At 53.3% G+C, this 25,340-nt stretch overlaps 1 protein-coding gene and 1 pseudogene across 1 annotated transcript in view; both read right to left on the bottom strand.

Moving 5' to 3' along the window:
• The window catches only part of TMEM123 (transmembrane protein 123), a 45,390-nt gene extending 34,104 nt beyond the window's left edge, over positions 1-11,286 (bottom strand). The window contains exons 1-2 of the mRNA XM_044257778.1: positions 11,103-11,286; positions 6,956-7,012 (exon numbers count right to left, since the gene is read on the bottom strand). Of these exons, the coding sequence (XP_044113713.1) occupies positions 6,956-7,012; positions 11,103-11,202 (157 nt within the window). The 5' untranslated portion in view covers positions 11,203-11,286. The remainder of the gene's footprint in view (positions 1-6,955; positions 7,013-11,102) is intronic.
• LOC122914720 lies at positions 8,577-8,684 on the bottom strand (annotated as a pseudogene).
• Positions 11,287-25,340: the final 14,054 nt, after the last annotated feature.

The following is a 25,340-nucleotide window of genomic DNA, read 5'->3' as shown; positions in this document are numbered from 1 at the left end:
TGAACTGGCAACAAAAAACTCCCAACACACAAGTCCAGGACCAGACGGAGTCATGGGGGTTCTGCACACCTGTGAAGAGAAGATAATACCCACCGCACTCCACTACTCCAAAAAAACCGAAAAGGAAGGAACATTTGTAAATTCAGGCCATGAGGCCAGCACTACCCTGAAACCCAAACCAGAGACAGTGATAAACAAGAGAACTCCAGGCTAGCGTCTCCGACGGACACGGGTGCAGAAACCCTCAACAACACGTCCGCAAACAGCATGCATGATACAGGACAAGGGTCACTCATCCCAGTGAAGTAGGACTTACTCCAGGAACGCATGGATGTCCATCTACACGTCAATGTGACGCATACAGTAACGAAACACGGGCTGAAAATGTCCTCTCAACAGATGCAGGAGAAGCACTGAACAAAAACCAACGTCCACTCATGATCAAAGCGCTCAACAAAGCAGTATGGGGGGCACACGTCAGCCCAATACTGGCTGCACAGGACTGAGCCACAGAGAACGCTGTGCTTGAAATGTCAAAAGCAGAAAGCTTTTTCTTTGAGATCTGGAACAAGGTAAAGACGTCCCTTCTCAGGGCTTGTATTCCGCAGTACGGGAATTCCTAGTCACAGCCACGAGGCAAGAAAGAGAAGGCATCCAAAGTGGAAGGAAGAAGTCAGCCTCTCGCTATGTGCAGATGACATGACACTGTAGACAGAAAATCCTAAAGAATCTACCCAAGAACTAGTAAAATAAATGAACTTAACAGAGTTACAGGATACAAAATTTATATTTCTGAATTGGTTGCATTTCTACACAGTAGTTGTAAACAAATTAGATAAAACAATCCTATTTATATTAAAAGAATAAACTACCACTTAAACCAAGTCATGGTACTCGGAAAACACCCCACGCTGACGGAAGAAACTGAAGATGACACAAGCAAACGGGAAGACCCACCATGCTCGTGGGACAGAAGAGTTTATATAGGCTACCCTCACAGTAAAGCACTTCGCTTTCCTAAGATTCACAGATAATGAGTTTGCTTTTTTCCCCACAAAGTGAGGGTTGTGACAATACTACTTCATCAAGCAATTCCACTGGTGCCATTTTTCACCAGCATTTGCCCCCTTCGTGCCTGTCCCATTTTGGTTATTCTCACAATAGATACAATATTCTCATTTATTTGTATGGTGATCTGCGATCAGTGGTAAAAACTCCCAGAAAACTCACACTGTTTACCACTCTTTTGGGTAATATTTTAAAATTAAGGCATGTACATTTTTTTTAAAAAAGATTATTTATTTATTTATTTATTTGACAGAGAGAGAGAAAGAGAGATCACGAGTAGGCAGAGAGGCAGGCAGAGAGAGAGGAGGAAGCAGGCTTCCTGCTGAGCAAAGAGCCCGATGCAGGGCTCAATCCCAGGACACCGAGATCATGACCTGAGCCGAAGGCAGAGGCTTTAACCCACTGAGCCCCCCAGGTACCCCAGGCATGTACATTTTAAAGACATAGTCCTATTGCGCACCTAACAGACTATAGTATTATGTAAACATAACTTTACATGCACTGGGAAAACATCAACTTCATGACTCCCTTTATTGCATTAGTCTGGAACCAAACCTTCAATTCTCTCATGCTCACTTGCATTGTTAAGATAGTCATACTGACTGAAGCAAACTGCAGATTCAAAGCAATCTTTATCAAATACCAATGACATTTTCCACAGAACTACAATAATCTTACAATTCATAGGGAACCACAAAAACCCTGAAAAGCCAAAGCAATCCTAAGAACAAAGCTAGAGGCATCACACTCAGATTTCAATCTATACTAAAAGCTATAGCAACAAGGCAGTATGACACTGTATAAGACAGACATATAGATCCGTGGAACCCAACACAGAGCCCAGAAAAAAAACCATGCTTAAATGGTCAATTAAGATAAAGTAGGCAAAAATATACAATGGGGAAAAGACAGCTCGTCAATAAATGATACTGGGAAAGCTGGACAGCTGTGTGGAAAAGAATGAAACTAGGCCTCTTTCTTACACCACACACAAAAATAAACACAAAGTGGCTTAAAGATCTAAATATAAGGCCTGTGATCAGAAAACTCCCAAGAGAAAAGAAAGGCATAAACTTGTGGATAGCAGTCTTAGTGGTATTTTCTGTACTTGTCTCCTCAGGCAGGGATAAAAAGGGTAAAAATTAACAACTGTGACTACATCAAACAAAAGCTTTTGGACAGCAAAGAAAACCATCAACAAAACAAGAATAAACCTACCGAATGGGAAAAGACATTTGCAAATGATATATCTGACAAGGGATTAAAATCCAACATCTATAAAGAATTCTTACAACTCAACAAAAAACACAATCTGAATAAAAAATGGGCAGAAGACCTAAATACACTTTTTGCCTCAAAGAAGACATACAAATGGCCAAAACACACACACGAAAAGATGCTCAACATCACTCATCATCAGGGGAACGCAATCAGAGCCACATGAGCTACCCCCTCATACTTGTCAGGAGGGCTATTACCAAAAAGAAATAAAAAGTGTTGGAGGGGATATGGAGAAAAAACCTTATGCACTGTTAGTAGGAGCATAAATTGGTGCAGCCACTACAGGAAGCAGTATGGAGTTTCCTCCAAACATCAAAAGTAAAACTACCATAGATTTAGCAATTCCACTTATAGGTATTTATCTGAAGAAAATGCGAACTATGATTCAAAAAAGTACTGCACTTCTCTGCTTACAGCAGCGACTTCCCAACACTGACAGATCGACGGATAGAGAGCATGTAATGGGCACCGACTGTACAACGGACTACTACCTCCCCATAAAGAAGGAGCTCCTGCTTCTGCGACCGTGTGGATGGACTGAGTGGTAGTTTGCTAAATGAACCAAGTCATGGAGAAACGAAATACCTTGTGATCTCACTTATACGTGGAATCTAAAAAACAAAGAAAAGAGACTCAAATACAAGAACAAACTCGTGGCCGGCAGCAGGATGGCGGATGGGAGGTAAAACAGGTGCAGGGGATTAAGAGGTGCCAACTTCCAGCTACAAAATAAAGAAGTCACAGGGATTTAAAGTACAGCACAGGGACAACAGTCCATAACGTAATAGCTCTGATGACAGACGGTGACCAGACTTCCTGTGGCGAGCGATTTGTAATGTATACAAATGTCGCGTCGCTCTGTTGTGCACTCGGAGCCAAGTCTGTGTGTTAACTCTAGTTTTAAAAAGATAAAGAACTCCTACAACTCCATAGCAAAATGCAATTAATCCAATTAAAATGCGCCAAGGACCTAAACAGACATTTTTCCAAAACAGACATACAAATAAATGGTAAAACAGTACATTAAAAGCTGCTCATCATTACTCAGTACAAGTAAAATGCATATCAAAACCATGAGGGGGTGTCCTCTCGTGCTTGTCCGAACGGGTAAGATCAGAAAGACAAACTGTAAATGCTGGCGAGGACGTGGAGCAAAGGGAAATCTTGAGCACTGTTGGCAGAACTGTGGAGACAATGGGTCAGAGATTCCTCAAGAAAAGGAAGACTAGAAATACCACGAGCTCCCACAACTCCCCTGCTGGGTGTTCATCCAATGGCAAGATCACGGCTGTCCCCCCATGTTTCAGCAGCAGCTCTGCCATGGCCAGACGGACATGGAGACGGACGTGGAAATGACCCGCGCGCCCATCAGTGCAGGAGCGGGCTAGGAAGCTTCCATATTCACACAAGGGAGTATCATTCAACCTCCAAAAAGGACAAAATCTCACCACTTTCAACAACATGAACGACCCTTGGGGGCATCCTGTTAAGCCAATTAAGTCAGACACAAACACATACTCCATGATCTCACTTACCCGTGGAATTTAAACCAAGGAAAACAACCAAGTTCACAGAAAAAGAAATCAGCTTTGCGGTCACGGGGGCAGGCGTGGGGGAGGGGAAGTGCGCGAAGGGGCACACAAGGAACAGAGTCCCGGGGGCAGTACTGGGGGTGACGCCCAACGTGGGGCCTGTGCTGACCACGGCTGCAGGACACACAGGAAATTCCGAGCAAATCTTCCAAGGTCCCATCCCAAGAACCAGCTGGGGGTGCGGTAAGCGCCGCCAGTTAGCGCGCGGTCGCGCGCGGTCGTCCACGGTCGCGCGGGGTCACACGGGCCCGGCCCGCCGGCCTCCGACCTCGCCAGTGCGGCCGCGCGCACGGGTCCATCTACCCGCTGAGGAGACCCCGGGGGGCGGGAGCCGCTGGTCGGGCTCCGGCTACAGAGACCTCGGGCCCGAGCCAGCTGGGAGCCTGCCACGGCCCGGCGCGGTCCCCCAAGTGCCGGCGTCGCACGCACGCCTGTGCGGACCGGACCACGCGCCGCAGACACCCGCACGGCCGCGCTCGGGCCACCGCCCGCTGATGCCGCGGGGATGGATCTCGCCCCGGAGCAGAGCTTCCGTCTGGAAGGTGGCCCGGACCTCTCGTACTCCTCCTCGCGGGCACGTCGGGGGCATGTGGCCAAGGAGCAGGCCTGTCCCGGGGCCCAGCGAGCTGGCGTCCGGCCACGGACGGTGGCGCGGTCCGTTCCGAACTTCGTCTCGCTCCCCGCAGCTCCGCCCAGACCCCGCACGGACGATAACCCGCGAGCTCCGTGCCCCGCAAGGAACAATCCCCGCGGCCCGAAGCCAGAGCCCCCGCCTGTGTCTGAAACGGGGACGGTCTTCTCCCGGAGCGGAAAATGCGCAGGTGCCCTAACAGTTCTCAAAAAGCCGTCCCGCAACTACCCGACGGTCATCATTATTAGACATTTCGGTAATCCGTGCTGCTTCTGTCCTCCCCACCAATGAACACCTTTCTGCAGAATTACTAAAACTCAGTAAAACCTGCGGAAAGACTGTCAAGGCGATGGCTGTCCTCAGTGACTCCTGCCTCCGCGGATATACGATTCCATGTAAGGGACAGGGACCTCAGCGGGCTTCCCGGACCTCAGCTATCCGTCCCCTCCACGAACAAGGACCGCCACAAAACAGCTGTAGTACAGGATCGCCCTGGAGCACGCGCCGCGCTGTCTGCAGGCCCCAAGCCGCAGCTCTGGGTAAGGGGAGGCCGGGCTTACGGCAGACGTTGGGTTCCGCGGTCCAGGTCATCCGCGCGTGTGCGGTCCGTCTTGCGTACCAGGCACAGTGCTGGGGTGAGTAAATCACGGAAGCCACCCCCAAAGAACTCAGATGAGGCTAAAGCCCCGACAGAGAAGGGAGGAACACAGATCCCAGCGCGGCCAGCCATCTGGAAGCAACAAGCGCTGTCCTACTGGCCGTTTCCATGAAAATGTTTCCTTCTGGAACTGATGCTAAATAAATTGTGTTAGGTCAGCAGCAGCAGAGAAATTGGTAATGTCATCACAAAAGACAAAATAGTAAGCATCCCATCCCACAAAAATACACAAATTCAGCATGGTACACAAGGCTTTCTAAGACCAAAGAGGGTACGGGAAGAATACTGTGATGGCTCTGGGCAGTGTTCCCCACCAGGCAACACACCGTGTGTAACAGCTGATGTCTTCACAAAGACGCTGGGGGGCAATGCCTTCCTCGTCCCCATGACTCTCCCTGTGCAGTCACCCCACAGACCTCGGAGGGTCCCTCAGCCTATCTCGCTGATCTTTAACAACGGTTCACCATCGTGAGCGGTGGTGTTTCAAAGGGGAGACCACACCACAGTTTCAGGGAATGTGGGGAAGGGGCACAGGTTTCAAATCCGAGGAAGGGAGTTTCAAATCCTGAATGTGCTATGTGACCTTGGGCAGGAGAGGTAACCCGTCTGGGTTTCAGCTCCCTCTTCTGCGACACCACACCCAGCTGCGCACTGTGCAATGAACAAATGTACGGGAAGTTTCTCCAACGCTGTAGGCTCTCGGGAAAAGGCACTTGAAAAGCTAATAAGATATTCTTACAAACCCTCCTACATGTGTGTGCCCGCCATCATCATGATTGTCTCCAGGCAACCTCTCTCGTCTCTTCTCCCCAGATGGAAGCTCCCCCATGGAATGACTGAAGCTGAACCGGAAGAACTTTCTGTGCTGGGCCAGAAGCCAGTAGGAAAGGCGGAGGTGCAGAAACAGGGGAGAAGCTGGGGCGGCAGAGCGCAGAGACCTCCGCAGCCAGGCTCAGCAGGATGCTGACAGGCGGCTGCCAGCCCACGGGTCACGTCCTCGGTATTTTCCCATGGAAATAAAACTGAAAAGCCCACCACAAGGGCTAGAGGCCAGGGTCTGGCTAATTTTGTGCCCCCAGCACCTACACCATGAGGGCTGCCCGGGCCACTCCATGGACACTGCCTGTGGCAGCCGCCCAGCAAGCAGGCAGAGGGATAGGTCTGGGTGCTCTGGTCTGGCTCGCCGCTCGGTCCGCTCTGGGCGATTGGCGCCTGGCGGACAGGGACCTGGCCCTGGCTGACCAGACCTGGGGTGGTGGGCACTGCCCGTATCCTCCGACACCAGAGGCCTCGGAGACTCCCGACCGCAGGCACCGCAGGCACCGCAAGCACCAGGGAGGGCTCTCCACCCATTCAGCAGGGGCCCGGACCCTGGGCGTCCAAAGGCGGCTGACCAGTGTGGAGTGGCCTGTCCCATCAGCCCAACGGGCGGACGTGACGATTCCTGTTTCCAACCCGCGCAGAGCCTTCAACCGGGACCTGGCTCCGGCTAAGTCAGAGAGCCTGGGGTGCCAGACTGGAGGGCTGAACGCGTCTGTGCTCTGTGCTCTGTGGGGCCAGAGGGGCGGCTCCTGCCCCTGGCTCTGGTCTCCCGACGCCCACAGGGGCAGCCCTGACAGGAGCTGCTGGGACTCGGGAGCCTGCGGCTGGCGGGTCACCCAGCTGGGTTCCTGCTTTGCACCTGCCTGCCTATATCTCCTTCTGCGTGCCCTGCTCCAGACTCACCTGGGGGGTTCGTGCTGTGGTTTCCTGAAGGCACCAAGTTCTTTGTCTTTACAGATTCTGTAAGAATATAAAAACAAAACATCCCGTGAGGAAAAAGCATTTAATATTTATCTAAGAACACTGGCGACAGGTTGTGGGGACCTAGAGGAGGCACACGGTCCCTGGGAGGCTCTCCAGTGCCGTGGGTGGGTACGTAGCACACCTGACCGGCCGGGACACCTGGGATCATGTTACTGGGGTCTTCAGCACAGAAAACACTGGGCTCTGGTGACAAACACTTCCATCCTCCTCCCCAGGCCCCACTTCCTGCAGAGATTCCCTTACACCAGGACACAGGGACTGGTGACAGAGAAGCTCCTTTCTGGCCCTCTGAGGGGACTGCGCCACCAGCAAGGGGCCCTTTGGACACAAGGGCCCCTGGGGTCTCCCAGCACCAAGACCCCTAACTTCAAGCCAAGGAGAGAAGACCAAGGGGGTCGGGTTATCTCTTCATTCCCACCTCCCCTCAGGCAACCACCAGTTTGCTCCTTGTATTGTAGAGTTTGTCTTTTTTCCTTTGTTCATTTTTTAAATTCCACAGACAACTAAATCATACGGCATTTGTCTTTCTCTGACTGACTTCTTTCACGTAGCACAATACACCGTAGGTCCGTGTGTGTTGTTGGAAACGGCAAGACCGCGTTCATTTGGGGGCTCAGTGACGTTCGGCTGCCCACCCCGGTCCTTATCCGCTCATCTGCTGAGGGACTTCCACGCTGCTTCCATGCCTCAGCAGCCGTAAATAATGCTGAAGTCAACACAGGGCTGCCTCTATCAAGTGGCCGTCTTCATCTTCTCCGACACACGTCCGGAGCTGGGGCTGCGGGTCACAGGGCAGCTGCAGGTTCCGCTTCTGGAGGACCCTCTGCCAGCGTGCGCTCCCGCCGGCAGCGCCCCAGGCTTCCCCTTGCTCCGCATCCCCGCCAACACCTGTCGTTCCGTCTTCATTCTCAGCGTCCTGACAAGCATGAGGTGGTATTTCCTCGTGGTTTTCATTTGCGTTTCCCTGATGATGAGGGATGTCGAGCGTCTACATGTGTCTGCCGTTTGTGTGTCCTCTTCGGAGAAGCGTCTGTTCTGGTCCTTCCCGCTGCGTGTAGCTTGGGTATCAACCACCTGCCAGCGGTAGGAAGAGCGTCCCCGTGCCACGCCTCCCGGGAGCTTGTCACGTCACAGCTCATCCACCGCAGCCAGCAATTCCGGGACACAAATGCCATTCTGCAGTGACAGGAAGTGAGGCCCGGAGAAGGCCACCCGGCTAGGAAGTCGCAGAGCCTGGATTTGGACAGGCCGTTGGACTGCCAAAGCCCGTTTGCGGGAGCGTCAAAAGAACATGCTGATCTTCTACTAACCGGCTTCTCCCCAGGCGTCTCTGTTGCTGGGTTACCAGCTGTCCAGCCCCCAAACCAAGAGGTCACACTCAATTCCTCCCTCTTCCCCACGCCCTCCTCTAAGCCATTAGCAGGTAACTTAAACCCCCAGAGAAGAACTCCAGGCACTTAGGTCACTACCAACAGGCCGCTGCCTTCTGCCCGGACCACAGCACAAGCCCCCCTTCTGTCTCCCTGCTATTGTCACTCCTATGACGTGTCATGTCCCAGCAACCTTTTGGTTTGAAAAAGGAAACAATTAGCAATAATCGCGCCTCGGATAAACCTCATTGGCTACGATACTGCCACTGCGCAAAGCTTGAAAAAGGAAACAAAAGCAGATGATCTTTGTGGCTCTAGGACCTTTCTCCACTCTGGAATCATTTACTACTGCCGCACCCACTGTGGGCAGGCAGTGGCTCTGTATCCTAGGAGACAAGGAATACCACGGCATCTGACTACAAAGAGGCTGATGCTTTACTTGACGGAGACCAAGTATTAACATAGAACAATGCGCCGAATGGAAGAAAAGAAAGTTACATCCATGATGCGGCACGGACTCAGTAAGGATTAATTTACTCTCCTAACAGGCTGCCCATTATGGTGGCTGTGGGCGCCGAGAACTCACTGTAGAAAGTCTCTGTTATTTGGAGTCCCCCGCTGACCCCACCCCCACCCCCACCCCAGACTTGAACTACGGCTGGGCTCGGCTGGGCTTGGCTCGCCTGCGGCCTGCGAGTTGACAGATGTGATCAAGAGAGCCAGAAGTGGCCTTCTCCTGGCAACCTATTTGAACTCCGGAGTACCGCATTCCTGAAGCCACTTTGGGCTTTTGTGCTAAAGGCTGTCCCAGGTGGGTTTGTCACTTGCCACCAGGTGTCCTGAGGAACAGCCCTCCCCCAGCCATGCACCGCCATGCTGTCTTGTCCGCTGCTTTGCTAACTTGCTCATGGCCTCCCCACTCCTCCAACAGAGGGTGTTTATGAAACTACCCAGCAGACCGTGCAGGGTATTTTTAAGAAAGAACTTCCACGCTTTTATCTTCTCCTACAGTAAGGCAACAGCTAGATCGTGTGCATAAGCATCATCTGTGTGACCGGCCACCACCACCTGAAGTGACTTAGTGGCAAAATGGTGCATTAAGCTTTGGGATCTTAATCTCTGAAATCAAACAGGTATTAGCTGTTTTACTTTGAATAAATTCAGCAATTTCTAAGCCTCAGCTTTTTTCCATTTATAAAATGGGAATAATACTGTGAGACTCCAATGTGATGACATATGGACCTCACTCAGCACGGGGAGGACACAGGAAAAGTGCCTAGTAAAAACACTGTATAAGCTCTAGGATGATTGTTAAAAGTTACTGGATTTCATAGTGACACTTACTTGTTGTGAGAAACTCTACAGAACCTTTCACTCTGGTTTCAAAGTGACATTAGAGTCTGTAGATATGGTTTCCAGATCATGTTTGTTATACTTGTTCATGAAATGAAGTCTTTCCTGTAGTAGAACCTTCATTCCAAGATTCCATATAGCACTCACCTCTAGTGAGACTTTAAGTAATAAACAGAACGGTGAGTATTAAAATAGGGCAAAAAAAAAAATCTGTATTAGGGCAAAAAAAAAAAAAAAGTAAAGCAAGGATGCTTAGTTTCTCTAATCAGTAGGTCATCAGAGAAACAATAAAAAGGTTTACTTTCTCAAATAACAAATTTAAAAAAGGAGACTTTCTATATAAAAAACTTATTTTGTATAAAATAGGCACCAAAATAAACTGATCCTGTCCAGACCGTTCACCTTGCACTGAAACACCTCATAATATTGAAAATGGGATGGATGTGACTTACTGATCATTGTTTCCTTAAATAGTCTCAGGTCTGCGAAGCCGGCTTGTGACACGCACAATTCAGCAAAGCAAACAAAAATTATTACTGTCTAAGTCACCCAGGTTATTGTAAGCAAAGCAGGTGTTGCGCCTGCACTGGCGTCTCTATCTTCCCTGGATAAGACGAAGCTCGGGCCACACGTGCACCCGACGACCGAGCTCAACTGCGGAGAACGCGGGCACTTGAGAGAACTAACCCTCGTTCACCGGCCATCGCCGTCGGCCGCACAGCTGCCAGGGCCCACAGAGGAGCAGGGAATGAACAGCAAACCCTGGCTTCGCGGCCTGTCTCCTGGAGGCCTTTCACAGTCCCCGGCGCCTCCACCGCGCCCCCCAGAACCAGGGCGTCGCGGTGCTGAGGCGGGGCCCAAGCCGTGGGCGCGCACACCCGGCAGAAGCGGCCCAAGCGCTGCTCGGCAGGTGCGCGCCGGCGCAGGTGCCACCGCGGGTGGGGGGGGCGCGCCCCCAGGACCGTCCCGGGAGCAGCGCGCGCTCCCCACAGCGCCGCCCCCTTCAGCGTCCGGGGGCCTCAGGGCCAGAGAGCGTTCGTCCGAGACCCCCGTGTCGGGCGCGGGTGCGCGGGGTCCACCCCGCCAGTTTACAGAAAGGGGCGTGGGGGCACCGGCGTCGGGGGGGGAACCACGAGCCCCCGGGTCACTCCACAGGTGACGCGCGCCCTCCGGACCGGCGAGCGCCGCTGGGGGGACAGCCCCGGGGCCGGCCCCAGCCCGCGTTTCCCCGGCCCCCGCCCGCCGCCTCCGGGCCCGCCCCACGCGCGCGGCCTGAGAGCCGCACGACTTTCCGCGCTCCCGGCGCCCACGGGGGCCCGCGCCGGCACCCCCGCCGCCCCTACCGTGCAGGCCCGCGCTGTCCACGGCGGCCTTGAGCAGCGCCAGCACCAGCAGCGCGCACAGGACCAGGGCGGCCCAGGCGCCGCGCGCGCCGACTCCCATTGTTCCGAGGGCAGGACGCCGGCCTCGCGCTCCCCGACGAGCGTCCGCGGCGCCCCCGAGCGGCCTCTACGCACGGCCGCCCGCTGCGCGCCGCTCCCGCCGCCGGCCCCCAAATGCCCAAATAGGGCGCGGGAGCCCAGCCGGGGCTCGGGCCGGGGCGGGGCCGGCTGGGGGCGGGGCCGGCTGGGGGCGGGGCCGCGGGACCCGGCTGGCCGACTCGGGTCCCCCCGCCGCTCGCGCGGTTTCCTGTCTTCTCGGAAGCGGCCGTCCTGCCGTCGCGCCGCCGCCCCACGAGGCCCCCCGGGTCCCTGCGCTTCGCGGGGCCCGGAAGGAAGTCTTCGATCGGCGCGGGCGCGGGCCGGGCGGGAAGGAGCGGCTCTCGCGTGGGCGGCCCCCCGCAGGGGTCGTGAGCCGAGGACGGTCCCCTCGGGTGACCCGGCTGAGCGGGGCGGGGCTGCACCTAGTCCGCGCTCAGACGCGCGCGGGAGACGGCCGGGGTCGGGCCCCGCGGTCCCTCGTTGCGAGGCCCGCCCCCCGGGCGGGGCTCCCGGGGAGGACCTGTCTTACCCCGGATCGGACACGTCCCAGAGGACCTTTAGGAGAAAAGCCTGGGGTGCTCGGGGAGGTCTCTTCCGGCAAGTGCGGAGGGGACTGCGGGGGAGAGGGGACGCTCTTCCCTCCACCGGGTCCAGTTGTGTAGGAGCGACCTCCCCGCGGGCGTCGTACCTCGCCGTCTTCCCCGCTCGCTGGACACGGGGCAACGCAGTCTGTGCCTAAGGAGAGGAGTGCGGGGGACGCAGGCGTGGTGGCAAGTATGGCATGGAGGCCGGTGGGACAAATGGAACCTCGTCGCTTGTCTCCCGGTGTCTGCTGCCCCGGTTCAGACGGAATAAGCTGTTCTGCAGGGTTTTAGTCCGGGCCCTCTCAAGCCCTCGAAGCCAGGGCTATTCCCTTGTCCTGACTTGGAACGCTTCCTAAGTCTGCGGGTTGTGCTCGCTAGAACCCAGAGAGGTGCAGGAGAGGGACCAAGAGTGCTGCTGAGGGTGGGAGACCTCCTCCAAGAGGGGAGACCGGAGGATGCAGGGCCCTTGAAATCTGAGTCCCCAGCCTGTGACCCTCTGCACATTGCTGACCTTCGACATCTGACCCAGATTCCGTGACATAAAGGCCACATCACTGCAGTTAAAATTCTGAAAACTGTGTTAGAGTGGATAGGACTTTTGATCTCAGTTAAGTCCATCAGTGTGGACATGACTGATCAGAAAATTAAATGGGGCAGGGGCGCCTGGGTGGCTCAGTGGGTTAAGCCTCTGCCTTCAGCTCAGGTCATGATCTCAGGGTCCTGGGATCGAGTCCCGCATCTGGCTCTCTGCTCAGCGGGAAGCCCGCCTCCTCTCTCTCTCTGCCTGCCTCTCTGCCTACTCGTGATCTCTGTCAAATAAGTAAATAAAATCTTTTTTTAAAAAAAAGATTAAATGGGGCAACCTGTCCTACATTTACAGATTTCCATCTGTTGATTCAAGTGAGCCAGCAAACACTCCCTGGCATGCACCGTGGACTAAATGCAAAACACGCACATTTGGGGTTTGGTTACTCTGATCAACTGGGGAATCTGATTTAGGAATAAACTGCTCTGGTGACTGTCAAGCCAAGAATTTCACAACCCGGGTTCAACCTGCCTTTCCAGCCTCGGATCAGCCGCCCATGGGCACGGGTACTTTCTGGTTCCCGGACATTTGTGTACATTGTTCTCTTTCTGGATCGCCAGCCTACCTCTTTTGGTCACCTACTCGAATGCTGCCTTTAAGGCTCAGCGTATGTGTGCCTAGGAGTTAAGGTTGAAATGCAAGATTCCTCCAAAGAGAAATGAGAAAATCTGGAAGACAAGATGTCTTCCAGACATCTTGACGTTTTCTCCTGCAACCGACCTTGACACTGACACCCTTCAATCTTGTCTGTTGTCTGATTTCTGCACCAACAGCTTTGCCCAGAACTGTGGGCACGGGCACACGGTTTCCTCCAGTCTGAGGAGGGGGCGGTGGGAGGGACAAGAAACTGTGTCCTTCCTGCTCTCTTACGAAGTGCTGGGGAGATGGGCACTCCCTGGGGAACATTTAGCCCATGGCCACATCAGGCTCTGCCTGCATCACTGGACCAGCACTTGACTTGGGTGCCATGAGAAGTTAAAAGGACAGGACAGGAGCCCTTGGCAGCCGGGCTCTCCCCTACTTTTCCAGCCTGATGTCTGGACCCATCCCCGTTACCATGCCAGACTCCTCCAAGTTCTGCGAAATCCCAGAGCCTTCCCTGCTGCTGTGTGCTTGCTCCTGCTCTCCCTTTAGCCAGGACGTCTCCTGACCTCCTCTCCCGGCGGTTCTTGCTCATCTCTCAAGAGTCCCTCCTGTCTCAGCCTCTCCCTGACCTCAGGAATATTTAAGCTCCCTGATCCCCTCCTCATACTTCAAGCTCAGCAGCCAGCCAGCAGGATCTTTCTAGAAAGGAAGTCACCTCATGCTGCCCCCCTGCCACTTTCCAGGGTCTAGAATCACGGCCCTGCACAGATTGTCCCTGAGGCTCTCCGGCCCTGCTTTCTACCTCCTCCCTTCCCTTCCTCAGGTGCAGCCTACCTTCGTTTTTTTTTGAAACGACAAATCAGGTCCAGGCGTCGTGCTGGCCGCCCCTCCTGCCACTTGGGTGTCTGCTCACCTCAGAAAAGCTTTCTTGGCTGCCTCACCTCACAGTTTATGTGTCTGCGGCACCTAACACTATCCACCATTTTGCTCATGTGTATGCTCACGGTTGGTCCTCCCTCAAGGAAGAAAATTTCATAGGACCCGAGACGACCTCTAAAGGACGTACCTGACTTTGCTCCTATCATGTATTGCCATAGTACAGGGGACACTGGTCCTACTAATGGCGACTCGTCACCTTTTGATTAGCTCGCCTTCCTTCAGATGTCAGTCCCCAGCCTCCTTGGCAGCTGAGCTCCAGAATGTGACCCGGGTTCTGCCAATCTGGCTCGTCCCTGGGAAACTTGGATGCGGGTTTGAACAGCCTGAGGAAGCAGGCTCTGTCCGGAGCTACCCCCGCCGCTGGTGTGAATAGCAGCAGAGGCGGCTGCCTTGGCCGGCAGCACTCAGGGCAACGGCAGTTTCTCGGTGGAGGTGAGATTGAGTTTCTGAGGCCAACGTGGCACGGGCCAGGAGCTGCAGTGTGGACGGTTCTGTCGCCGGACTAGTTTTGCAGGCTTTGGGGCGCCGCCTCAGTCCTGATTCTCTCCACCTTCTCACAATGCCGAGAGCTTCCCAGTATCTTCAGCATCTTCCTTCCCTGCTGCATCCACAACACTCAGCTTTTCTTCTCCCAGCGAAGGATCCTGACTGTGTACAGTTGGATATGTCTTCTCCCTCAAGAAGGCTATCATCTCCCTTAGATGTCCTGTCAAGTGCTGAGTGCTTTCAACGCGATGGACAATGTCCGGGCAGAGGGGACACTCCGTGGCCGACAGGCGCTGTCTAGCTGCTGATGCGGAGTGGGGCGTGCTACAATGTGATCATGGAAACACACACGTGGGAGCGAGGCTCTGTGTCCATATCTGTACCTGAGAGCCCAACCCTCTTCCCACCATACCGGCAGCACTCAGTTTGTATGTGTGGGATGAAGGTTGGGTGGACATGAACAGAGCAAAGTTTGGGTCTTCCTGTCCCACAGGGATTGTGTATTTCCCATATGTCTGTGTCTTAGACTGAAGGTCACCTAAGCATGAAGCAGACAGAGACTGGGACCATCATTCGTTCGATCAACCAACGCCCCAAACTTCACTGGATACAGGTCATACACCAGGCACAGTGCTAGGTGCTGGAAAATGGTGAATAACACAGATCCATGTGCCGCGGCACATGGTAGACCCAGTGAGTGGTTTAACAGCAAGCTGGTTTCGAGATCGGGATGGCAGGAGCTGCGTCTGTTACGAACGTGCAGAAGCTAAGAGATTTCGGGTTTACCACTGAAACTTGCTTATATCCCACTCGAAGTTCCCATTCATCGGAAGAAAAAGGCGATCAAGGACTGCTCATTTGGTCAGGTGTGCACAGGTGATTGTCCTCTAGCGACGTATCTGCCAGTCTGTAGATAAATCAGTGTCTGCATGAGGAATGTGTCAGAATTGGCCGGACTTTGGGATGGTGAGGGAGCAGCAAACAAGAGAAGGCAGTAGCAGGGCGCCTGGGTGGCTCAGTTGATAAGGATCTGCCTTTGGCTCAGTCATGATCCCAGGGTCCTGGGATGGAGCCCCACGTCGGGCTCCCTGCTCAGCAAGCCTGCTTCTCCCTCTGCCTGCTGTTCCCCTTCTATGCTCTGTCATGTAAGTAGATAAGATCTTAAAAACAACAACAACAACAACAAAGCTGTGGAAGGACCTAACAAAAGAGTGTGAGTCGGTCTGTGGCCCTGTCCTGTTCCTGATGATTTCCTGCCAACTTCCATTTCACCAGACCGACAGCAGGCTGAGCACTGTGATTAAGGCCTCGCAGCGAAGGCTAATTCACGGGGTCCCCTCCCTCTCTGCACCTCTGCTTTCTCTGTCTGTGCTTGGCAGCCCCTGTTCTTCTCACGCTTTCTTCCCTCTGCTTCCAGTTTTTCCTTCTTGTGTCTTCCGTCAGAGGACCACTCATTCCAAAAGATGTCCTGGGTACCAGTTTGGTACTCAGCGCTCTGCAGGACTCTCGCGTTCAGGCAAGAACAGCTGCAGAAATGCGACACGCCAGACTCCAGTAAAGGTGAGAAGATCTGACCCGCAGAGAGCAATGAGCTCCCACACCGCTGGGTCGGCTCACCCAACAAGGTCAGGTTAGAGCTCCTGGGGACGACAGTTCTTAAGGAACGGCTTCTCAAAAAGGGGGCTGGGAAGCCATGTCTGAATCCAGAGGATCTGGTTGGGGGAGAGGTGGCCCTGCCGAGTTTCCCAGGTGCGACCCTTGGTGGAATTACGTTGGGCCAGGAGGACGGGAGGAAGGTGGGATCTGGGCTCAGAGGCCCCCGGTGGTGGGCCCAGGAAAGCCCCGGGGGCGCTTGCACGTTGTCCCGGCTTGTCCATCAGCTCCGGCTCGGGCTCCCGGCTCTTCTCGGGACGAGGCCCCAAGGATTCAGCTCACCTTTTGTTAAAGTCACTGGCTGCCACCTACCCCATTCTTCATGGCCCTTAGTCTTGAGCCTTCGCCTGGGCAGAGCTCCAAGTACCCTCCCCCCACCCCCCACCCCCACTGCTCCTAGCTGCCCCGGCTCACAAGCACTTTCCACAGCAGGAGCTTCGTGGCTAATCATGAGGAAGTAACTGACAAAAGCTCTTCTGAAGAAGTAAAAAAAATCTGAAATCAAGTTCTTACCGTCTTGATCCCTGCTCCGTACTCCCGGCCTCCCGCCTGGGAGATGGAGGAGCAGGGCTCACCATGCATTCACGCAGCAAAGGCTGGAGCCTTGGAAAACACACACAGCCCACGAGGAAGAGCCAGGAGTCAGGGCTGTGCTGGGGAAGCGCGGCGGTGTGATGCAGAACGTCCCCATGGCGGGTTCGGAGTCAGCAGTCAGGGACATCTTCTCCAAGGTCGCGGGGAGGCTTCATGACATGAGTCCTACAAGGAGCCTTGCGCAGGACAAACCGGGGGAAGTTCAGCTCCACCAAGCGCGCTGTGCGGGGGGCACCGGAAAGGAGGCCGCTGCGTCTGCAGCTTCGCGAGGAAGGGCAGGGAGGTACAGGTTGAGGTTTGGGGGTTTTCAGGTGAGGAGTGTGGGTTTTAATTTAAACACGAGGGAAGGCCATTCGAGAACTGGCAAAGAGACGTGCTGTGATTTCTGTGGCTAGAGAGGGTCGTACCAGCTGCGCTGCAGGAACGAGAGCAGAAGCGGGGGGTCTGGTTAGGGGGCTACCATGTGGCGTCTTGAACTGGGCTGGGAGGGTGACAAGAGAAGCAGCGGCGAACGGGCCTGGGGTGCGGACTGGGTGTGGACTCAGCGGAACGTGGCGACTGAGGGACGGAGAAACTAAGGTTGACGCCCAGGTTTGCGGCGGGAGCACCAGGCTGGGCGGGACCTCCACGCCCTCCCTGTTCCGGAGTACTCACACACGCTGTCCCTCTGTCCCTCTGTCATTTCTGGGTCCCTCATAATGGCCTGCCTCCAGAACGCACGCAGAGCTCCGCAGAGACGGGAGCCGGCCACAGCTGGAGCCACTGCACACCGTGTTCCGCGTGGCGGGGCGTCTGCCGGTGACCACCTGGGTCAGCGGGGTCCCTGAGCAGCTCTGGGCGTCCCCAGTCCCTCTCAGCCCGGAGCAGTGCACTGTGGTACCACCTGGACTGGGACAGACAGGAAATAAGAAACATTGTTGAAGAGACGACATGGTTTGTAGAGGATCATGGAGTGTTGGGAAATAAGAGATTCCAACGAAAGGCCCCTCTGTGTCGGCCCAGGAGAGGAAGGGAGCGCGGCCTCGGTAGTGGGTCAGCGCTGTCAGCGATAACATGGACGTAAGCTAGAAACGACTACAAAGTCTGGAGGGACGCTCACACGGGCTTATACAGAACGCAGAAGAGAGAAGAATGAAATTATGTCTGTGGGAGACAAGAGGGTGTGCCTTGTGTTGTTCTCGTTATACCATGAAACGCAGACTCTGAGCGGACTCCAGAGCAAGTGTTTACAGTTTCCAGGGTCAGGAGACACAAGACTGCTTGGTGAGATCCAAAGTTCGGACCATTTCAATCCAGTCCACTGTGTCCTTAAGGTGGACACCCTGAAGAGGGGGCAGCCGTAGGCAGTGACCTCCTTCCACAAAGAAAATTCATCATCTTACCTTTACAACTGGCCATATAATTTTTTCCAAAGACCTTTCATGTAGCCCACCCCAAATAAATAATGTTGGAGAATTCTATTGTGGAATGAGAATAAAAGAAAGGATAATAGATTATGGCATTTGTAATTTCTCCCAGCCCCTCTCAGTCCGAACTCCTGTGTCTCCTTCCAAGAGAGGGGCTGAGCCTGCCACCTGCACTCTCGGGTTCTCATTACGCAGAATCAACGGCCCAGGAGAGGGGGACTGAGCCGAAGAAGCAAGCATGCACGCCAGGAGGACGCAGAGGGCTGCCATTCATTGGCTAGAAGGAAGGAGCCATAGAGATCGAAGGAAGGGGAAAGGAAAGCAAGACCAAGAACCCCAGGGGTTGGAGTTCAGAGAGAATTTTTGGCAATAATTTTGATCCTGGGGCTTCGAGTCCCCTGTGAACTTGAGACGTGAAGAGAGGGAGAGAGGTTTGTTGGGGGGAGAAGGTTTGTTGTGGGGAATGTGTTGAATCTCATCCATTGGTCTTTCCGTTAGACAAACAAAGATTCACATGGATCTGCTGAGTGGGGCGGAGGGACCACCAGTGGTACGCCGGGCCATGTTCTAGAACTGAATCTCTATTTTCCCTTATTCTATTTTTTAAGCTTGCCTCCCCCAAATTGTAATAAATCTCTTTCACTTTAAGAGCCTGCAATTCCAGGGGTACCTGGGTCGCTCAGTGGGTTAAGCAACTGCCTTCGGCTCAGGTCATGATCCCGGAGTCCCAGGATCGAGTCCCGCATCGGGCTCCCAGCTCCACGGGGAGTCTGCTTCTCCCTCTGGCCTTCCCCCTCTCATGCTCTCACTCTCTCTCTCTCTCTCTGAAAGAAATAAATAAAATTTTTTAAAAAAGAGCCTGCAATTCCAATTATATATATCGAACAAAAACTCCATTCTTAGAAAAAAAAAAAACTTGGCAAAAAAAGTAGTCAGGCTTTAATAGTTATTTTTCTGATAGTTCTCTAGGTAACTTTTTTTTTCTTTCCACTTTGTGAATTTGCCAGTTTTTCTAAAATGTTTTTGGCATTTAAAGTAATATTTTTAAGCCCTTATTTTAGAATGTAAGTGTAAAAATGATTAAAAAAAAATGTGTCTATGACTACAGTTAGGGACCAGGCAAAAGACGAGCATGATTTAATCTTCTCTTGGAGCTTAGACCTGAGGAGGAAAAGAACGACACAAAATTCTCTCTATGATGGAGGAGCAAAATCCAGAACTTTCTCAGGTCCTTTCCCCGGATCCAGCAGGGAGTCTCTTGCCAATGGTCCAGTCTTTGTGCGGACACGGCTGCCGTTTGCCTGGCCATCTGCCCTCTGTGTTGGTGGAGTCAGCTTTGGAGGCGGGATGGTGTTGGGACTCAAGATACTTGCCTGTGATATCCGCTCTGCAGTTGACTTTCTGGGGATAGGGACAAGTTACCTAACCAGCTTTACCCTAGACGTCTTTACCTCAAAAATAAGGGATTTACATGCGTTGCTGGTGGGCACGTAAAACAGTGCTAACGGTACAGGAAACAGGTTGGGTGTTCCTCGCGTCAAATACGGCATCATCCCAGTTCCCAACAATCGTACTCCTAGGTACACACTCAAGGAAGGAAACATGGACCCGGCCATTTCTAAGTCAATATTCATAGCATTTTTCACAGCGTTGAAAAGTGGAAACAACCTGTCAACACAGATAGAGACACACTGAAGTGGTAGAAACACAGAAACTGTGGGACACCAACAAGCCACAGCCCAGACACCTACAACTCAACTGTCTTCTGACACCATCTTCCTGGAGAGGGGAAAGGGGTTCAGTCCCCCCCCAAACACACACTTCAGAGGCCCCTGTCAGTCACCCCTGGCTGGGTCTCCCTCCAACTGGTATAAATCAGAGATTCCCGATGGCCTGAACTTGGGTTCGATTAATTTGCTAGCGTGGCTCACAGAACTCAAGAGAAACATTTCACTGGGAGACTTCCGGCTCATTGTGAAAGGGTGGAACGCAGTATGGGTAGGAATGGGGGAAGGGCGCAGAGCTTCACCCTCTCCCAGGCACCCTGTCCCGTCCCCCAGGTCTGCATGGGGTCACCCTGCACGCTCTCTGAGCCCTGTCCTCTTGGGTCATTTATGCACGCTCCATTATGTGGGCATGGTTGACTGCATCTCGGTGCAGTGGGCATTTTCCCCTATGGCCCCTCTCTCCTCCCCGAGGTCAGGGGGTGGGGTCTGCAAGTTCCAGCCCCACATGAGCCGGTCGTTCCCCGGAAACCAGTTCTCCCCCTCCTTGACTGAGGGACTTTCCAAAACCGCCTCATTAACATACCAAAAGACACCTGGAACTTTCTCACAGCTTGGGAGATTCTGAGGGTTTAGAAGCTCCCGTGCTGCAAAGGGAAATGAAGACCAAATATATGTTTCTTATAAACCGTGATACCGGGCACCTGGCTGGCTCCGTCGGTGGAGCGTGTGGCTGTTGATCTCGGGGTCATGGGTTCAAGCCCCACATTGGGCAAGGAGCCTCCTTGAAACAGTGTCACGATACACAGTGCAGAGTGGCACATTCTTTGGCCAGCGAAGGGGCTGGAACTCTGACGCACCCTGTGATGTGGACGGACCCTGGAAACAGCGTGCTACGGGAAATAAGCCGGCTCTAACGGCAAACGGCTCGCCATTCCACTCTGTCGGGGAACCCAGCTCAGGGATAGAGACAGGCAGACAGACAGAACAGTCTGCAGGTTCTGGGGGGCAGGGGGTCGGCGGAGTGGGAGCTACTGCGTAATGAGTACAGCGTTCCTGCCGGGGTAATAAAAAATGGTTGGAAATAGCGAGTGCTGGTGGTTTGTACAACACCGTGAGTGTATTTAATGCCACCGCATTGTACACGTTAAATTATCATTTTTTTCTTAAAGATTTTGTTTCTTGGGGCGCCTGGGTGGCTCAGCAGGTTAAAGCCTCTGCCTTCAGCTCAGGTCATGATCCCAGGGTCCTGGGATCGAGTCCCACAACTGGTTCTCTGCTCAGCGGGGAGCCTGCTTCCCCCTCCTTATCTGCCTGGGCTCTGCCTACTTGTGATCTGTCAAATAAATTAAAAAAATCTAAAAAAAAAAAAAAAAGATTTTGTTTCTTTGAAAGAGAGCACGAATTGGGTGGGGCGAGCAGGTTCCCCGCCCGATGCGGGCTCCATCCCGGGACCCCAAGATGATGCTCGGAGCTAAAGTCAGACGCCTAGCCCACTGAGCCACCCAGGTGGCCCTAATGAGATGCGTCTAACCTGTCCTTGAGCTCTGACGTTCTGGAATACCACGGCCAAAGGGCTGAAGAAAGAAGAGTGAAGTGACGTGGGTCAGGAAGGCCGTGCTGGGATTAGTCCTCTGAACCCCGGGAGGACAGTAAAACCCAAACGTGGCGAGCGGGAAGCCGGCTCCCAAGTCCTGCCGGCGATGCACTTCTCTGGCCTTTGCAGCTCAGCGGCACAGCACCCGAGACGGGAATAACTGCTCGTTCGACTGTGAACCCAGGGGGATTGCAGTGAAGCGTCTGCTGTCTGCTTTCTCTCCAAACACCGAAGGATCCCGCGTAAGGGCTCCAGCCTGTCCGAGGGGGACACGGGGAAGAGCGTCTCCCCCAGCCCCGCACTCGCTGTCTGCTTCCAGCGGGCCTCGCCAGCCTCCGGCTTGGTTCCTTGCCCTCCTGTCCTGGGGCATTTGAACTTGCGGCCCCTCGCATACGTCAGAGGTTGGGTGAATTGTTTCTGACAGCCCTTTGCTTTGCTGATTTTTTAAAAAAGCCAAGTGTCAGAGAAATTTCTTCTTCTTTGAGTTCCTCTCTCACCTCATCTACGACCCAGGAGGAGCTGCTCCCGGGGGACCACACAGGATTTCAGGTTCCGGTAAGGGACCCAAATATATGTGAATCATTTTGTGGGCCTAGAGTTCTAGAGAATAAAGAGATTATTCACGCGTGCAGTCTCTGAGGTTTGATCTGCGCTTCTGCAAATATTCAGACATTTTATCACAAATTTGAGAAGCCTCTGCTTTTAATTGGGCTTATTTTCTATTTCAAAAAGAGGCATATGTATTACAGGAAGGTTGAAACAAGATTTAAACAATACACAGAAGTGCGTAAGAAGTCCTTCCTGTCTTACTCTGGTAACCACAGCTGCCGGGTGACTTTCTTTCCAGATCTCTGTTTTTGTGTGTTTGTTTTGTCTTTGCACACATAGTTATGTAGAAATTTGCACGTGCATTGATATGACAGTGAAAACATAGAACATGGGTCCTTTTGTCCACAAAAAAGGAATTACACTCTCGTTACTCTTCTGCGATTTGCTTTTTAAATCTGACAGTATTTTGTGGTCATTTTCCCATATCTACACTAAGAGATACGCTTCATTCTTTGTGGTAACTATGAAGCGTCAGAGCGTGGATGTCATTTCTTTAAACATGACTGTTTTGACAGATACGTAGGTTGTCTCTGATTTCTACTGATGTAAACTCATGGCCCTATGGGCATCCTTCAACCAAAATCCCGGCAACACGGAAAAAGTAATTTTGAGGCGTACACTCTCAGAAACACGATGGTTTCCATACGTGTTCTAAGCAGTCAGATCTGTCTTGTAACGTGCACCCGAACATCTCCAGCCCCGTGGGCTGTTTGCCAACACTGCACAGGACCCCTCAGTGTTCTGCCAGAGCGACAGGCCAATGAGGGAGGCTCGTCTTGTTCAATTTGCATTTCCTTCTCGATTACCTGAGATAGTTCACACCTTTGGTTATTTTACAGGGCGTTTGTAATTCCTCTTCTGGGAACTATTTGTTTAGATAGTTGGTTGCTTAACTCCTTTGTGATCTGTGTCCGTGAGAGTATTTCTACGTACTGAGAGGCGTTTCAGAACCCGGCTCCCAGCTCGAGAGTGCAGACTCTGCCCCCTTCCTCTCGCCGCTGGAGCACATCTGAGTGAGACAACGAACTTCCGCTCTTTTCCCAGAGCCGCCAGCTCGGTGCAGGGTGTAGTTTAAAAGGAAAGAAAAGAAAAGAAATGACAAAGATCTCACTGACCTTTAGAAGATCATAACCAAAAATAATCAAAACCACTTGCCTCAGATCAGTGCTTTGCAGTTTACATTCTTTGGCTAAATAAGACATGCAAATCAACAGTGAACACCTTCGGTAGAAGAGGTAGGTACCATAACATCAGAATAGGGGCTTGGGGGAGACAGAAACCAGCTGGGGGTGTGGGGACCGGAATGATGGCACAAGCGAGAGTTCCAAGGAGGACCACAGGGAGTTGGAGGACGGGGTGGGAAGGATTTTTGTGGGTGGAAGAAAAACGTATATACAGAACCAAAGGGTGAGGGTCTATCTGGGAAGATCACCTCCCCCCGAATTGGCCCAGTATTCCAGAGGTCACAACCGTCTCCCTGTCAGCGTCCTTTCTTTCAAGCATCACACTCCGGTCACCTCAGTCTGAAGTTACAGCATCGTTTTTTGTTGCCAGCGCATCTCATTCCTGGTTTGTCTTGGGTGTGGATGAGAACGGAAATCTTCTGGGGTTTCCACATGGCCCTTGTCTGGACATCCAAGCCCCCTGTCGCTGACCTTCGGTCACAGCAATGTCCGTGACCTCTCGGATTCCTTCCTTTGTCTGCTAGAACGTTCCAGACACAGGTGTTTGGAAGCACCTACGCATCAGGGCCGCGCTACGTGCGGGAGAGACCGAGAAGAGCCTGTCTGGTTCCCTTCCTCGTGGACCTGGAGTCCACAGGTAGGGGCAGTGAACACTTCATTATTTATTTACACATAAATTTTACTTTGATGATGGGGCGCCTGGGTGGCTCAGTGCGTTAAAGCCTCTGCCTTCGGCTCAGGTCATGATCTCAGGGTCCTAGGATCGAGCCCCACATCGGGCTCTCTGCTCAGTGGGGAGCCTGCTTCCTCCTCTCTCTCTGCTTGCCTCTCCGCCTACTTGTGATCTCTCTCTGTCAAATAAATAAATAATATCTTAAAAAGAAGAAAATGATTTAAGAAGATTTTACTTTGATGTTAATGACAAACTTATTGGTCAACGATCTGGACAAATTATACATTGGAGAGAATCTTCGTTTGGGAGCTTCCCGTGGGAGAGTGGGCACCTGACCTGGGAAAACGCACAGCATAGCCCATGTCCCAAGGGCACCCAGTGTTTCCAGAAGGGCAGACTTTCCCCGGGAAGGCCGCTAACTACGGTAGGTCTTCCCTTCCCCGCACACACCCCCACACTCTGCCGACTTGGGTGGTTTCCACGCGAGGTCCGGCAGCCTCCGCAGCACCAGGCCCGGTTGGAAATGCAAATTCCTGAGGCTCACGCAGACGTCCAGAGCACAGACCCGGGTGCAGCGCGCGCGCAGTGTCAGAACGAGACAGCCAGATCACGAGGTCCCCAGCTCCCACGTCCAGTCTGTCCTCGGCCAGCACTGCCAACCTCCTGCAATGTGGGCCGCCCCTGCGGTGAGAGCGCAGGCCTGGGGACTGGCCCAGCTCGCCAGAGGCCTGGCTGCGGAACAGGAACCATGTCATAGAACATCACAGACCCGGCCGCTCCGAGACCTTGTCTGAACACAGACAAAAACAGGAACATGTCCAAACCACAGAAATAACCAAAATGTGCTTCCATCCTAGCTACAGATGAGTGGCCACGGACTCCTGGCCACTGAAAGCTTCAGACTCTGTTTACCCGTGCATCCATCCACTGCTTAGTCACGGAGCCGCCCCGCTTGCTGAGGCGCCCAGCCCCAGGCAGGACCCCACATCTCAGGAGGACCCAAGGCAAGCCGCAGCCCATCCCCAGAAAGCCCCTTCTGATCAGTTCTCACTAGAACGTCGCCGGCTGCACTGAGGGAGGCCCCCACGGGTGCGGGAACAGGTGCGCTCCCGGCGGTCTTTGGCTGGACAGTACTGACGGTCCCCCACCTGGCCTGGGACCAGCGCCCTCCCACGAAGAGTCTATCCCCAGGCCAGCCCAGCTGACAGCTATTCCTTACAAACATTTATGTTACGGTTACATTACGATTTTAAGAGATACGCAGGACTTCAGCGGGTAAAACAGACCTCACGAACGAGGTCACGGAAGCCAGGAACAAAACGGTGTATGATCCTAGTCTGGACGCTAATTCCCCGTGGGTGGAAACGGACGGAAGGCGGTCGCCTGGGACACGCAGGTGTGTGCACCGTCTGAGGGCACATCCGGTGTGTGGGAAGGCGACCCACATATTTATTCCTACATACATATTTATTCCTACATA

This window comes from Neovison vison, chromosome 7 (genome assembly GCF_020171115.1).
Source record: "Neovison vison isolate M4711 chromosome 7, ASM_NN_V1, whole genome shotgun sequence".
Classification (NCBI taxonomy): domain Eukaryota; kingdom Metazoa; phylum Chordata; class Mammalia; order Carnivora; family Mustelidae; genus Neogale; species Neogale vison.
This window is presented reverse-complemented; position numbering and strand designations above follow the sequence as displayed.